Here is a 15,844-nt window from a genome sequence, read left to right as displayed (position 1 = left end):
AGTGTCCTCTATGTTCCCAGTCCCTGTTTGCTGCAGGATATTTGATCACACCAAGAATGTATTCTTTACTGAAAACAAAGCCTGTTTCTAGTTGTGGTGGCTCATCCTTAGCATACAACTCTAATCCCTCTGGCTGGAATATACACATGCCCTTAGTACACACCTTAATTCCCAAGCAATAAAGGCAAAGTCAGTTTTATAGAAGGAAACACCTGTGTTTAAATGTGATGTCTAACTGAGTGGCAGACAGTGATAAATCAGAGAAATATTTGACAAAACAGAATATGCTCAACTCTCACAAGGAGAGTATAGGCAAGCTACTTAAGAGAGTAGGGGAGAGAGAGAGAGAGAGAGAGAGAGAGAGAGAGAGAGAGAGAGAGAGAGAGAGAGAGAGAGAGAGAGAGAGAGAGAGAGAGAGCAGATTGAGTCAGTCATCTTGGAGGGGAGAGTTTCAGCCAGAACCACTGAGTTATACCAACCAGCAGGGTTCAGAAGGAACTAGAAAGTATGAGCTTATTCAGCAGTAATCTCAGATGCTGAAAATATTCTAGGCCTAGATGAGATTGTTCAGAGCCTCGATGCTTCCAGGACTAAGCCAAGGTTAACAGGCAGAGACAGTAAGCCTCTCAGAGATGGCAAATACATCAGGAGAAGAAAAGTCACTGTCACCCTGGATCATAAGCAATTTGGGGAGGAAAGGTTCAATTTTGTTTTCATTTATATATCACACTTCATCACTGAAGAAAGTCAGGCCAGGAACTCAAGCCAGGAACCTGGAGGCAGGAACTGATGCCACTGTTTACTGGATGGTTTCTCATGGCATCATCAGTCTACTTTCTTACACACTCCCAGAACCAACTATGCATTGATGGCTCTACCCACAATGGGTTATGCACTTCTACATTAGTCACTACTCAAGTAAATGCCCCATACTCTGTGGGGCGATGGACCCTGAGAGGAAGCCTGGTAAGTCTGTGCTAGAGCTTGCCTGGGGATACTGAAGTGACAGTAGGAGCTTTGTCTGCTCCCAACACCAGGTCCCTGTCATGTAGCCACAGCCCATCATAGAATTGTGGCCATCAGTCACAAAGGGCCAGCACCTCTAAGCCCCTCCCCATGTAGATGAGGCATTCGTAGCATCTCAGACCAAGTCAATAGGAAGCACCTGCTGTCAGACCCCCAACCCTCCCCAAAACTGTATATAAGATCCTATCCAGTAGGAATAAAGGTATGTGAGAGTTACTCTGAGAGCATCTATCACACAAGAGCTGTAACACTACCTGGGAAGAGAACACTCTCTTTCACTACCAGAAGCTCCCCTGCGCTTCGCAGGCTCAGCTCAGCTCAGCTGGGCTTAGCACAGCCAATGCAGTATCTAGGACTAACAGTGGCTGTGGGAGAATTGGCACCAGAGCAGCTTTGTCAGCATCTGTGGCAACAGAGGCAGTGAAGGCATTTCCCCCTCCCTGCTCATGCCCTTTCCCTTCACCTGAACCCTCCCACAGGGCAAGGCCAGCGATCTCCATGGATAGCCTGTGGTACACAGACCAGCAATAGTCTTGCCCTTAGATCAATCTGATGGAAGCATTTTATCAAATGATTATTGCTCATCCCAAATGATTCTAGCCTGTGTAAAGTTAACATAAAAACTAGCCAGTAAGGAACATAAACTCCTTCTATGTCACTCAGCAATGCAGGGAGGGAAGGATTCAGAGTCAGTGGTCTTATAGCATTACAATAGCATTCCATGCTGCTTGACTTTTCTTTCCTACTTGATGTGTTTTCACATCCTGAAGTCCATATGTTTTCCCTAGGTCCTGCATCCTTTCTCTGACTGGCTATCATGAGAAAGTATTGAAGGAAGGAACAAAAAAATGTGTGTAATTCTTTGCTAAAAGTACTATCTTTAACATCAGAGAATGCACACTGCATAAAAGCCTCCAAAGTATGGCAAATGTGGACAATCTTTACAGTAATCATGGACTATTATCATTGAGATTGTCAACACATAGGCCTGATCTCTTGCAAGACATACCTCTAAATCTTTTAACGATTGCAGTTTTGGTCATTTAGGATATAGTCTGCAGAGTTACTTGTGTCAGAGCCAGTTGCTCTTCTGTGAATTGTCCCTTCCCACTCCCTAGTGAAGTGTTGCCATCATCTAAGTACCATGTGTCTTATCTGGAACATGAAGCATATGTCTCTCAATATATTACAGGATGATTATAAATCCAGCAACAACTGGGCGGGCTGAGGGAGCCTGATCCTGGAAATGAGAGTGACTTGAGGGCTGGGTTTGAAGCATAGTAGATAACTGTCTTATTTAGGGTTGCATTGCTGTGAAGAGACACCATGACCAAGGTAACTCTTAAAAATGAACAACATTTACTTGATTTCAAATGTACAGTCCTTTATCATCATGGTGGGAAACATGGCAGTGTCCAGTCAGACATGGTGGTAGAGAAGGAGCTGAGAGACGTACATCATGATCCAAAGGCAGCCAGAAGTAGATGATCTTCCCAGGGAGCCAGGAGGGGTCTCTGAGATTTCACACTGGGCAGACCTTGAACCCTAGGAGATCTCAAAGACAACCCCAACAGTGACTTCTGCAGGAAGGCCACACCAACTCAAACATGGCAACATCCCATGGGCCAAGCATTCAAACACATGAATGTATGGGAGCTAAACCTTTTGAAACCACCACATTCCACTCCCTGACCCCCCATAGGCTTGCAGCCATAAGATAATGCAAAATGCTATTAGTCCAACTTCAAAAGTCCCCATAGTCTATCATGGTCCCAATGGTCACAATGTTTAAAAGTCTGAAGTTCAAGAACTTTTCTGAGATTTATGAAATCTCTTAACTGTAATTCCCTATAAAATCAAAATAAAAAAGCAGATCACATACTTCCAACATTACAGGATATACACTACCATTCCACAATGTCACAATGAGGAAATACCAGACCAAACCAAGACCAAAACCAGATAGGAATACTCTAAACTCTGCCTCTCTATGTCTGACATTCAGCTCCTTCCAGCTTTGTTTCCTGCAACACTATTCTTTCTCTTGGGCTGATTCAACTCCCTGTTAGCAGCTTTCCTTGCTGGTATCCCACAGCCTTAGCTTCTATACACTGTTGGGTCCTGCACAGCAACTTCAACATGACAACTTCTTATTCCAGTGTATAGAATCCACACATGGTCTTCTGGGTTCCTCCAATGGGCTTTCGTTACTTCTCCAGCTCCGCTCTCTGTAGCACTGTAGGCTCTGGATGACTCCACTCCACTGCTGCTTCCCCTCTTGATGCTCAACCCCTAGGACTGGCATCTCCAATATGCTGCAGTCTTCCTCTGCAACTAGGCTACACTTACTTTCACCAATAGCCCCTCATAGGCTTTCTTCCTGGTACCATGGCTCAACTTCTTTTCATAACCCTCTAATCCTGGACCATTAACTGCCACTTAGGCTGTACTTTCACCATGTCCTTTCCTGACTGTTTATAGTGCCAAGCCTCAGCTACTCTCCATGAACTCTTCCTGCCTTTAAAATCAGTACCACCTGTGTGATTCTTATACATACCAAGTCCACCTGCCAGCACAAGGTATTTCTCTGAAACAGTTTCTTTGTGCTCTATTCATGATTCTAAAGCCAGAGCCATGTTAATGAAGCTGCCAAGTTCTGCTTGCTTCGACTAGAACATGACCTGTTTGTTCAATTAAAACTTCAGCTTTCTGTTTTCCATAATTTCCTTCACTGCCAAAGCTTGTCTCTCCTGGAACTTGCTTTGTAGACTAACTTTAAATTCAAATATCTGCAGGCCTCTGTCTCCTGGGTGCTGGGATTAATGGTGTTGAATTAGTCAGGATTCTCTAGAATCAAAGAACTTATGGGATGAATATATACATATGCAAATGCACATGTACACGCATGTACATTTACACACACACACAAATATATAAAGAGAATTTACTGGAATGACTTACAGGCTACAGTCCAACCCAACAATGGCCAGCTGTGAATGGGAAGTTCAAGAATATAATAGTTGCTCAGTCCCATAGGTAGGGTTTTTCAGTTGATCTTCTGTGTAAGCTGGAATCCTGAAGATGTAGGCTCCAACAGATATACAGGCAAGTAAGTGCAAGCAGGCTAAAAAAGATGAATCTTTCCTTCTTCATTGTCCTTATGTAGGCCTCCAAAAGAAGATATGGCCCAGATTAAAGGTGTGCTTCAATATATGAATCAAAAGCTTGCATTTTCCATCCTCAAGATCTGGGTCACATATTTGTGCTCCATTTCTAGTTTGTAGTTCATTCCAGATGTAATCAAGTTGTCAACCCAGAATAGCCATCACAATCCATTCATTGTCAGTTTGACATACAATTATATCTCCATATGTCCAAAGCAAAAAATAACCAAGTCATAATGATGTGTAACATGATATAACTATCCCTTGTTCAACTGCAAATGAATAAACAATAAATTAGCTGGGCGGGATCTTTTCCAGGGTCACCACTCCCTTAGTTCCATTTAATATCCTTGAACACAAAATTTAGCTCCATTCCCCTTTCTGGTAGCCATTTAATCTTTTAGCCACGCATTTTATATATTTCCTTTCTGAACTTGCTATGTTTGATCAAAATATTCCTCATGAGAGAGAACCACAAGAATCTATGCTAGGCTTTTTTGAGACTTCCGTTGTCAATGCAATTAGTCTCTTAAACTTAGCCTCAGGAAGATTCTTCAGACAAGGGCAAAAGCATCCCCATTCTTCACCAAAATATTACAAGAATGTTCTCTCTCCAACATACTAAAATTCTTTTTCTCAGAAACCTCCTGAGCCAGGCTCTCAAAGTTCAAATCATCCTGAATACCACTATCTTCAATGCTTCTATGCATTGAGTTGACTGCATAGAATGGCCCATTAGGCCCCACTTAAAGCATTCTACTGCTTTTCTAATTCAAGTGCCCAAAATAAACTTTCCTCCAAACAAGAGTATGGTCAGACCTATCAGAACAATAGCCCAGTTCTTGGTACAACATCTTAGTTAGGGTTTCATGGTTGTGAAGAGACACCATGACCAAGGCATCTCTTATAAAGGATACCATTTAATTGGAGCTGGCTTACAATTTAAGTGGTTCAGACCATTATCATCATGGTGGAAAGCACGGCAGCACCCACATGGACATGATGCTAGAGAAGGAGCTGAGAGTTCTACATCTTTTTTTTTTTTTTAAGTAATTGTTTTTTTTTTTTTTTTTAGATTTATTTATTTATTATTATATGTAAGTACACTGTAGCTGTCTTCAGACACACCAGAAGAGGGCGTCAGATCTCATTACGGATGGTTGTGAGCCACCATGTGGTTGCTGGGATTTGAACTCTGGACCTTCGGAAGAGCAGTCGGGTGCTCTTACCCACTGAGCCATCTCACCAGCCCGAGTTCTACATCTTCATTAGAATGTATCCAGAAGTAGATTGTCTTCCCAGACAGCCAGGAGAAGGCTCTGAAATTTCACACTGGGCAGAAATTGAACACTAGATAAACCCAAAGCCTAACTCCACAGTGACATGCTTCTTCCAACAAGGCCACATCTACTAAACAAGGTCACACTTCCTAATAAAACTCTCCATTGGCCAAGCATTCAAACATATGAGTCTATGGGGACCAACTCTATTCAAGCAACCATAAGAACTTATTATCTTTCTCTCTCTCTCTCTCTCTCTCTCTCTCTCTCTCTCTCACACACACACACACACACACACACACACACACACACATACACACACACACACACACACACACACACACACACACACACACTGGGAGTGGGAGAGAGAGAGAAACAGTTATACAATTATCTTTGTTCATAAGAGAATGGTTCTAACACTCTTATATAATGAGAGAATTACAATGGTAGTAATAAACAAAAATGTCACAGGCTTGGGGACATGGAGTAATAGCATAGAATTGAGGGCCAGAGGGCCAGATTTATGATTCCATCTTTAGATGGGATGTTTCCAAAATGGTAGATCAAAACTTGTTGTGGTAAGCTGTTGTGATTTGAGCTTATTTAATAAATGTTTACTTGATATGAGGCTGCCATGTAGGATCCACTAAAATCCTTCACCATGCCCATGCCCTTAGGCATGAAAAGAATAAAAATATCCATACTTATTCTTCAGAATTAGATGGGAATCACTTTTTCAACCTTTGGTAAAGATTATGTGGAGAAGTGGAGGTAACATTACTTTCCATATACAGGTGTGTGTGTGTGTATGTGTAAATTCAGACCTTTCCACAAACCTAAGACAAAGTTTTCAGTGAAAATAAGCAGTATAATGAATTAAAATATCTGTATTTTCTCAAATAAGCACAGAAAATTAATTGATTGATCAAATATTAAGCTATATTTTTTTTAAAATTTGTATTAGTTCTCTGAGCGTTTGGTATAATTTTTTTTTTATCATATTCACCCCTCCCATCATTCTTCCAAATGCCACCTTCCATTCCCTAACTTTCTGTTTTTTATAATCAGGCCTGTCAAGACCAAATGGTTCTGTCCAATTGTCCTTACATGCATGATATTACAGGAGTGTTATCTTATTACTAGGGACTAAGCTCCTAGAGAAAACCATGTTTCTCTTTTTCCCAACAGCTCACAATTGTGAACAGCTCACAGCTATAGTAGAATTTAGTCTCTAGCTTCACTTAATATGATGAGATTTGGTCAAGCTTGACCTTGTGCCTACTGCAACAGTCACTGTGAATTCACATGTGCAGCTGCCCCGCTGTGCACATAAAACACTGTTGTTTCCCTATCTTTATCTACCACCTCTAGCAGAGTAGTAGAGTTTTCTACCTTTTTTCTGCAATGATTCCTGAACATTTTGAGGAAGGGGGTATAGAAACATCCTGTTTATGGATAAGAATTATCATGCATTCACTTTTTCTCTATCCTTGAACATTTATGGGTCTTTGAGTTAATCACCATCTACTGCAAGAAGAAGCGTATCTGAAGAGGACCAAGAGATGCATTAATTTGTGGATATGACGAGTTGTTAGGAATCAGTTTAATATTATGTTGGCTTAGCATAGTAAAAGTAATAGGTTTTCTCTTATGACCTTTGACATGTCTAGCCATGGATTGTTAGCCCAATAATGGCGCCAGGTATGGGTTTTAGCTTCTGGAGCAGGAATTAAAACTAAGCAGAAAGTGGTTGGTTGTTACAATGAGGTTTATGCCACTATTGCCCCAGTGGCCATGTCCTGCCAGGGCAGGCATTGTTACAGTGCACAGTGTTATTGCTGGTTATGTCTGATGATTACTTTGTTCCTCCTGGGGTATAAATAGAACTCCCTGCACTGTGAAGATTATCCATTAGGGATGAAGCTCCAAGTCTGTACCAGATTTGTTCTCTTTTACATTCTGGAGGGTAACCAGGACCAATGGCAATATCAAGTCCAACTGTTTTTTAACTAGGAAAATTTTTAATTACAAATCCTCAAAGATTTTTGTTGGTGGTGATTATGGTAGGAGTAGTTTGTTTATAAATGTTTTGTTTTGTTTTGTTGTTTTGATTAGCTTGGTCTCGCAAAGTAGCCTAGAGCTGTTTCAGGTTCACTATCTCCTTTAGACTTGTCTCAGATTCACAGCAATCCTCCTTTCTGCAGAGTCGCAGAATTATTGTCCTGCAACATTATTAGAGAAAACATTCAGCTTTTCAACAAATTCTTCTCCAAATGATACACACCTTATATAGACTTCTATTATCTAGGAAATTGTGGAACTGATTAACCTTAGCAACCTGCCCAATTCTTCCATATAATTTAACTACTTAGACACAAACATGGATTTTAATTTGCCCTCACCCACCAATATATATATATTAGTGAAAAGGAGAAGTGGAATAAGAAAAAACTACTTCAACAGACTTAGATATGATTAGATGAGAACTACTTATATCTTTAAAATCATGGTAGGAAGCCTCTCAATTTTATGCTGAATAAAATTGTTTGTTATCATTGATTTCAGTGTATTTGGACATTGTTTAAATTCTTATTTATTTCATTTTAGAGAAAAAGAAATAGTTTTGTCTTCTCTGTGTTATGAATTTTTCTCATGAATATGTAATACTAAAATTCTTCTTGCCTAAGTTATAAAACTATTGACCCCATGCTGCATAATGTTGTAAGACCTGGGAGGTCAGCCCGAGTTGACAGCCTCCCACAAACTGCAGTATTTGCTACCATCTTCCAGGAGGCATTGTAATATCCATGTCATAGCACTGTGAAGAGATGAAAGAAGCCCTCAGAATTTATCTCCCATTGAATATGCTCTGGCCATTGGGGTGACCTATATGATTTTAACCCATGTAATTTAAGAAGCTATTGAATCACTTATCCTTGTTAATTTTCACATTTTCCTAATGAACAATTACCAAAATAACCTAATTTTGGAAGGGTTTATTTTAGCTTGAAGTTTCAGGCAAGAAGTTTCATGGCATGAAAGTCGTGGAATCAGGAGGCTCAGGCAGCATATCACTTTGCATCTGTAGTCATAGAGCAGGGACAGATACACACTGGTTCTCTGTTTTCCTCATTTTATTCAGCCCAGCACTCTTAACCAATGGATTAATTGATATGCATAATTAGATTGGGTCCTCCTACCTCCATTAACACAACTTATATGCTCCCTTAAAGACATCTCCACATGTTTGTTTTCTAGATGATTTTAGATCTTGGCAAGTGGATTATAAGTATTAACCATCATGTTACCAAATAAATACATATATCCATGAACAGCATCAACAGAATTTGTGGCACATTGAGAGATTTTTTTTTCTTGTTTTTTCGAGACAGGGTTTCTCTGTGTAGCCCTGGCTGTCCTGGAACTCACTTTGTAGACCAGGCTGGCCTCGAACTCAGAAATCCGCCTGCCTCTGCCTCCCGAGTGCTGGGATTAAAGGCGATTTTTAAAAAGTATTTCTTTTATGGGAGGAAAAATAGAATGTGAAGACAAAGTTGGTAACACTCATAAGTACAATGGAACAAAATACAGAAGAATGTCTGTAGAAATGTAGAAGTTACTCTCCAAAGCTGTGCATTGTCTCAGACTGCCCTACATAGTAACAGGGTGCAAGTAACTGAGTAGTAAATGACAATGGTACACAGCAGGATTGGGATGGTTAGGGGTGTCTCTGACTTCAAGTGTAACTCCAAGAAAAACAGTAATCAATGCAAATAGGTATTACTTGATTCTTCTCCCCTCAGGGGAATTTGGAAGTGGGACCACCAGCCCAGAAAATGAGATCAGATGAAAAACATAAGTGAAGTTGATACATGCAGAGAAACAGAGCAGTTGTTCACATAAATATGTTATTATCATATGCCAGAGATCCTGCATTTTATTTGCTCTGTTTTTTTACAGATCAGTTGAAGCAGTGGGACAGGAATCTGGCATGTGCCTACACAGAAGTTCATACCTCAAGACCTGGTTGACTATCTGAAGGCATAAGAAATTCTTCAATACATGATGACCCCTAATTTTAGAGTATTTTGAATGAAAACAAAGATATCTTAGTATCATGGAATTGTTTAGCCAGCATTATGATAGCTATAACAGTTAATGATACTTAATTTACAGAACCATTGACTTGCTTAATAACAGCTAGTCATGGCTGAGTCTAATGTCCAATAATGGATGAAAGACTATTTGAATTTATCATAACACAAGTGACCATTATAAATTCCTTCTACTACAGCAGGGTAAAGGGTTCTTAGGAGTAGATTGGTTATTACTGATAAGGATGAAGGGACAAAATGTGGGAAAGCATGTGTCTAAGAATGTAAATATGTTTATTATCCACAGCCTTGGATTGTCAAAAACCACAGTATAGATAATAAGTATGAAGGACATGGAGTAGGAGAGGACAAAGGTACACACAAGAATCAAGATGGTTTTTGTGGCTTTGTCTTCAGGGGATACTCTCAGGGGATGGTGGGCACTGTGAATGTACTGTAGCTGACTCTTATGCCTATAGAGAAGCTTCACCATAAAGATACTGGCCCATACCATGATGCTCAAACACAGACCATCAGTGAAACAAACAAAGAACAAATGTAGGCCAGTAACACCATTGCTGAAAGCAAATGCTGAACAGTATCCCAACATGATTTTCCTGGTGACATTTTTTATAGTATTTGGTCCAATCACATCTATAGCTGTCTTGATGTTTAGAAGCAGATGTAGAAGCCAGCTTATAGAGCAGAACTGAATCATGTATTTTGAGACAGAGTGTGTAAGTGCCATCAGCCTGGAGTGGCTGAGGCTGATTGTGATTGCTTGGAAGCAACTCAAGAGGCAGGTGCAGTGCAGGGAAATGCCCCGGGACACTCGATTGCTGTAGAGAGTAAGTTTGCATAAGAGGTCATCCAGGAGATACTGCAACCCCAGTTGTACCATTATGTGAGGTGTGACTCTTGAGATAATAACCAAGGAATTGGCTAAAGTCAGATGCTTTAAAATCTGGTCTTTGGGCATCAAACTTTTCCCATTGATTACAGATGTGACATAATGAAGAAGAATTGACCAGTTACCAAGGATTCCCACAGCTGTTTGAGAAAAGAACAAAATCCCCACTGGCAAGTTCTCAGGAGCCATGTTCTTTTCACCTGGGATAAACATATTTAACCACATCAATACACCCAAAAAGAAAGCATTTAAATGTGTATTCATTTATCACAGCTTAAATTGTATAAATGTGAGAACAAATGTCTGTCTTATAGCAGGTTACCCAATCAAATAAGATAAAGAACCATGTTCATATACATTTTGGGTCATTAAATGGGAATAAGGCAAAGGATATAAACTTAGAATCATGGTTTTCACATTTTCTATACTGTTTTATAATCTTCAAGGTTCCTCTATTGCTTTTTTCTAAATGAACGTCCAATAGATACTTCTAACTTTTCTGAAAGGAGTTGGTGTATTAATATGAACAGTAGACCTGATTCACTCCTGTAATCCAGCTACTAAAGCACAGAAAAATGGAAATTAAAAGGTATACCCATACCACACCAACCCCAGTAGGGTCTGTGTGACAAGTTCCACAGACTGAGGCAATAGACCTCAAAAGAAAGAGGCCTCCTCCTGGAACTGGCCAGAGCAAAACTATTGAGCCATATTTCTCTTAGCAACTTATCTGTTTTATCTTTTTTATTGCTTTTCTTATTACAAGATGTTCCTGAGAGTCTAGGCTAAGATCTTAAGCAAGAATAATGGGTAAGAAACCATCACTTGAGATGGAGTCACTAACCATAACCTTATCTCTAGGAAAACCAGATCTTCACTATATAAATCATATATAAGATATGATTGATACCTATACCCTCCCCCTGCCTTGCTCCCCAACTCACCCACTCCCACTTCCTGACCCTGGCATTCCCTTGTACTGGGGCATATGATCTTTGCAAGACCAAGGGCCTCTACACCCATTGATGGCCTACCAGGCCATCCTCTGCTACATATGCAACTAGAGACACAAGCTCTGGGGGGGGGGGGGGGTACTTGTTAGTTCATATTGTAGTTCCTCCCTTTGGCTCCTTGGGTACTTTCTCTAGCTCCTTCATTGGGGGCCCTGTGTTCCATCCAATATATGACTGTGAGCATCTACTTCTGTATTTGCCAGGCACTGGCATAGCCTCACAAGAGACAGCTATATCAGGGTCCTGTCAGCAAAATCTTGTTGGCATATGTAATAGTGTCTGGGTTTGGTGGTTGTTTATGGGATGGATCCCTGGGTGGGGCAGTCTCTGGATGGTCCTTCCTTCCGTCTCAGCTCCGAACTTTGTCTCTGTAACTCCTTCCATGGGTATTTTGTTTTGCCTTCTTGTGGGATGTTTTTCATCCTATTTAGTTGCCTTATCCAGCCTTGATCTGATTGTACATGCCTGGTCTTGTAGCTTCTTATGCCCTGCTGGATTGATATCCTAAGGAGGTCTGCTCTTTTCTGAGGAGAAGGGAAAGCTGAGATGGGAGAGAGGGAAAACTTTGTTTGGAATGGAATATGTGAAAGAATAATACATTTATTTATTTATTTACTTATTTATTTATTTATTTACTTATTTACTTATTTGTTTGTTTGTTTGTTTGTTTATAAAACAGCCTACTATTGATTATTAGACCCTTTTGTAAGAGGCCAATAAGTTAAAAAATACTGAAGTAAGAAGATAGTATAAAGATATTTCCATGAGCAAATAGAGGTTGGTAACAGGGAAATCAATAATGAAATTCATCAAAGGATTATGATTATTGAACTGGTAAAAATCTATACAAACCACTAACTATACTAAAAACTGACATAAAATGAGTTGTTAAAGGAATTCCTCTGTGAATATTACTTCCCTCCTAGCATACTTTAATTCCTGAGGATATATAAAGGTTCTCATGTCCTATGAAAATAGCATACAACTTGAATGTTTCTTTACCTCCAAAGTATGAAAAAAGCACTCTCTCTACTTCATCAACCAGTCAAAGGGAACCTCTTCTTGAACTTCAGTAACCTTGATCCTAGAGAACAGGAATTTTCAAAGTTGATATACTGTTACAACACAATGTAAATGCAAATGGACCCACGCCATATGTCTCAGTCTCATTTTAAACAATGAACTTACTTAAATTTAAAATTTATCTAAAACTACGGCATCTCATATGCTCTTTTCCAGGGAGAAATGGGACAAAGTCAGCAAGAAACTTCTTAAGCTAACTTGTACAATGAGAGCACAGAATATCTCAAAGGCCTCAAATACTGAGTAGACAGTGGTCCTAGACAGATAATTCCAGTTTTTCAAGAGGATAAACAAAGTTCCTTGGGAACCACAACCTTAACTCCTTTGAGTCCCTGGTCTCACCCCCAGACTGGGACAGAGTCCACTCTTCCAAACAGACCTAGGTTCCTTTCAATCTTTCATAAGGGCTTCTGCGAAATTTTGGACCAGTCTAGCTCTCAGTGCATATCTTAATCATGTGTCTTCAATATATGGGCACTAAGAAGGACTCAGTGTATGAAGGTGTTCCTGATGGTGACAGTATCAGAAGACACTCATGTGGTTCTTTATTGGCATTCTTCTACTCATATACTTTTATACTAAGTTACATGGCAGTTGGAAAAGCTTCTATGGTTAAGAGAGAGAGAGAGAGAGCAATCAAATACAATGAGAGACTTAACACAGCATACCTGCATAGAATTAGACAGAGAATGGAGTAAGACAAAATAGATTGGTTCACAGGGTACAATCTGTCAGGCTATGGAGCAATTCTGGAATTTCAGATAAGATAATAGATACTGTATTCAAACACGACAGCTCCAGTGAGTCAGATTATGTGATAAATACTATATTGGGTTCAGGCATTCCATCCATGAATAATGAATAATGATTCATTCTAAAATGGTAATGGGAAGATATAAAAATATAATGGAACATCTAGAAACAAAACAGGTCATTGGTATATGGATGGCTTAGTATGAAATTTCTTCAGCCACAGAAAGGAAAATTAATAAAAGGTCCAAACCAGAAAGCAAATTCTAGTCATCTCTCTGACATACTTCAATGGAGAATTTTCCATAAATTAATTTTGCAAGAGCAGGAAACTGTCTCAGCCTGAATACCAAGGGAGTTTGACGAGCTTTGTATATAATCATAGTGGATGAACAGACAGATGGAAGCACTCAGAAACAGCAGTTCCCAGAATTCCCTGTGGGCCTGCTCCATTTGCAGTGTTCCTGATCTGAACCTGACCCTGTCCAGTCCATGATATTGTTTCTTAGACTCTGGAATTAACAGGACTCTCCTCACTTTTTTACTCAAATCCCATGCTCATGTCCTAGAAGTCTCCTGAGTTTCAGAATACATCAAGAATTATCAAAACCATACCTGTCAATCGTAAGCTTTCTCCTTCAGATTTCATTCAAGACTCCCCTTCACTATTCTCACACTGAAGTGCTAAGGAGAAGAGCAACTGTGTTTTCCCTGCCATCACCTAAACTGATGTAGAAGGATATTTATTGTCTCAAATTTTACAAAACTAACTGAAAGAATTCTCTTTTGAAACACAGAAATCTGGCTCAGTCTGCAAAGAGAACAGTCAATCACACTACATATGTGCCATGCTGTTCAATGTACACACTGTCCATTCAGTTGCACAGAAGAGTCTAGTTTAAAGCATCTATTTCTTTAAGAAAAAAAATCTTTTAGTTACTTAAAAGATGTTAGAGTGCCATTAATGGCTTATGTCCCTGAGATCTTATGGTTAGTAACTTGGAGTCTGAAAAGAGGAGTCAGTGGTTAATAATTCTTGCTGCTCCTTCAGAGAATCTTGATTCTGTTTGAAACACCAACATCAGGAAGCTCAGAGCTGCCCTCAACTATAGCTAAAAGTTAGAATCTGATAACTCTGGGCTTGCTCCAACATACACATACCCACAAACATATGTACAAATAAGTATTATTTAAAATAATAAGCATGAATCTTAAAAGGAAAGATTAGTACCTTTTATTCACCGGGAGAGAATAGAAAGAGCAGAATTCAGCCCTTAACAAGGGTAATGTAGGGGCAGGAGACACAGTACAAGTAAAAGTACTTACTCAAGCATCCATATCTGTGTTTACATCATACAACCTGCATGGAATTGCTGGGTGTTGTTGGTTACCAGCTTAGAAACACAACACACACACACACACACACACACACACACACTATTACCTATTGTCTATGTATCTATCAATCATATATCTACCTCCCTACTTATTTATATATCTATGTGAATGTTTTCACTTACAGATCTAATTATATCATAAATATGAATAAGAATGGGAGTTGTCACAAGATGAGAAGGGAAAAATTGGAGCTTGTTGGAAGTCTGCACAGAATGGGAAAGGCAAGAGACAGTCTTTCTTTAAAGAGGAAATAGCTCCCATTTTGTGTGAAAGCCTTTTCAAGATATTGCTTCAATACTTAACAATAGTGACTCTCCTCTATTCTTTTCTACCTGTGACTCTGATCACCTGTGACTTGGTAGAAAGAGCATATGTACTTACTGTGTGTGCTGTAGTAAGGAGATGAGTATGCCTTGTTGAAATAAAACTCTAGTTCCTCACTTACATGCTTATAACTCCCTATTCTTCATCCCTTAAGGACCTGTGACTTTCAATTCTAGATCCATGGCAACAGTTTTCTCAATCCTCAACATAGAGGATTGAGAATAACTTTTCAACAACTTTGCTTTAATTGCCTGTAATGTAAACATCCAGAATAAGACAGCAGATCCACAGAAGCAATTATGAGGAGATGGGAGAAAAAGTTTTCTCTGAGTCCCTAGAGTACACAGGGTGTCGCAAGCAGAGACACACAAGTCCCATTCCATGGTTTTGCAAGGAAGTTACATGGCTCTATTTGAATCTGGGCAGATCTGACTGCTTTTCCTCAAGACCTCATATCTTGGGAGATTTCAGAAGTTAAATGACCAGCATTAAGAGACATTAAAATTGGAAATTCCACAGTTCTTTAACTCTCACTTCTTAGTATCAGCATTCTCTGAGTGCCTTTTGCTTGTTTTTGTATGCTTTTAGATTCCATTAATCTTGATGTCTAAAGAAAGTCCTTTGCATGAATTTACAACTATGTATATGAACAGCTTATGTGTGGACTCCAATTTTGAGCTATTACAAGCGAGACTTCTCTAAACTTCCTAGTAAATTTATTGTAATGCATTGTGTACATGCATTCCAATGGAATAGATTTCAAAAAGGCTCAATGTATTTTTTAGAACTATGGGATTTT

General features: G+C 39.5%; 1 protein-coding gene across 1 annotated transcript; it reads right to left on the bottom strand.

Moving 5' to 3' along the window:
• Positions 1–8,470: 8,470 nt before the first annotated feature.
• On the bottom strand, positions 8,471–15,177 carry LOC110297257 (vomeronasal type-1 receptor 4-like). The gene is made up of 5 exons (XM_085841036.1): positions 15,103–15,177; positions 13,242–13,447; positions 12,493–12,574; positions 11,956–12,031; positions 8,471–10,677 (listed from the first exon to the last, which is right to left on the bottom strand). Exon 5 carries the CDS (start codon positions 10,664–10,666, stop codon positions 9,746–9,748), a length of 921 nt encoding a protein of 306 aa, XP_085697162.1. The 5' UTR covers positions 10,667–10,677; positions 11,956–12,031; positions 12,493–12,574; positions 13,242–13,447; positions 15,103–15,177; the 3' UTR covers positions 8,471–9,745.
• Positions 15,178–15,844: the final 667 nt, after the last annotated feature.

The sequence above is a fragment of the Mus caroli genome, unplaced genomic scaffold (assembly GCF_978045245.1).
Source record: "Mus caroli unplaced genomic scaffold, Mus_caroli_1 scaffold_8, whole genome shotgun sequence".
Lineage (NCBI taxonomy): Eukaryota > Metazoa > Chordata > Mammalia > Rodentia > Muridae > Mus > Mus caroli.
This window is presented reverse-complemented; position numbering and strand designations above follow the sequence as displayed.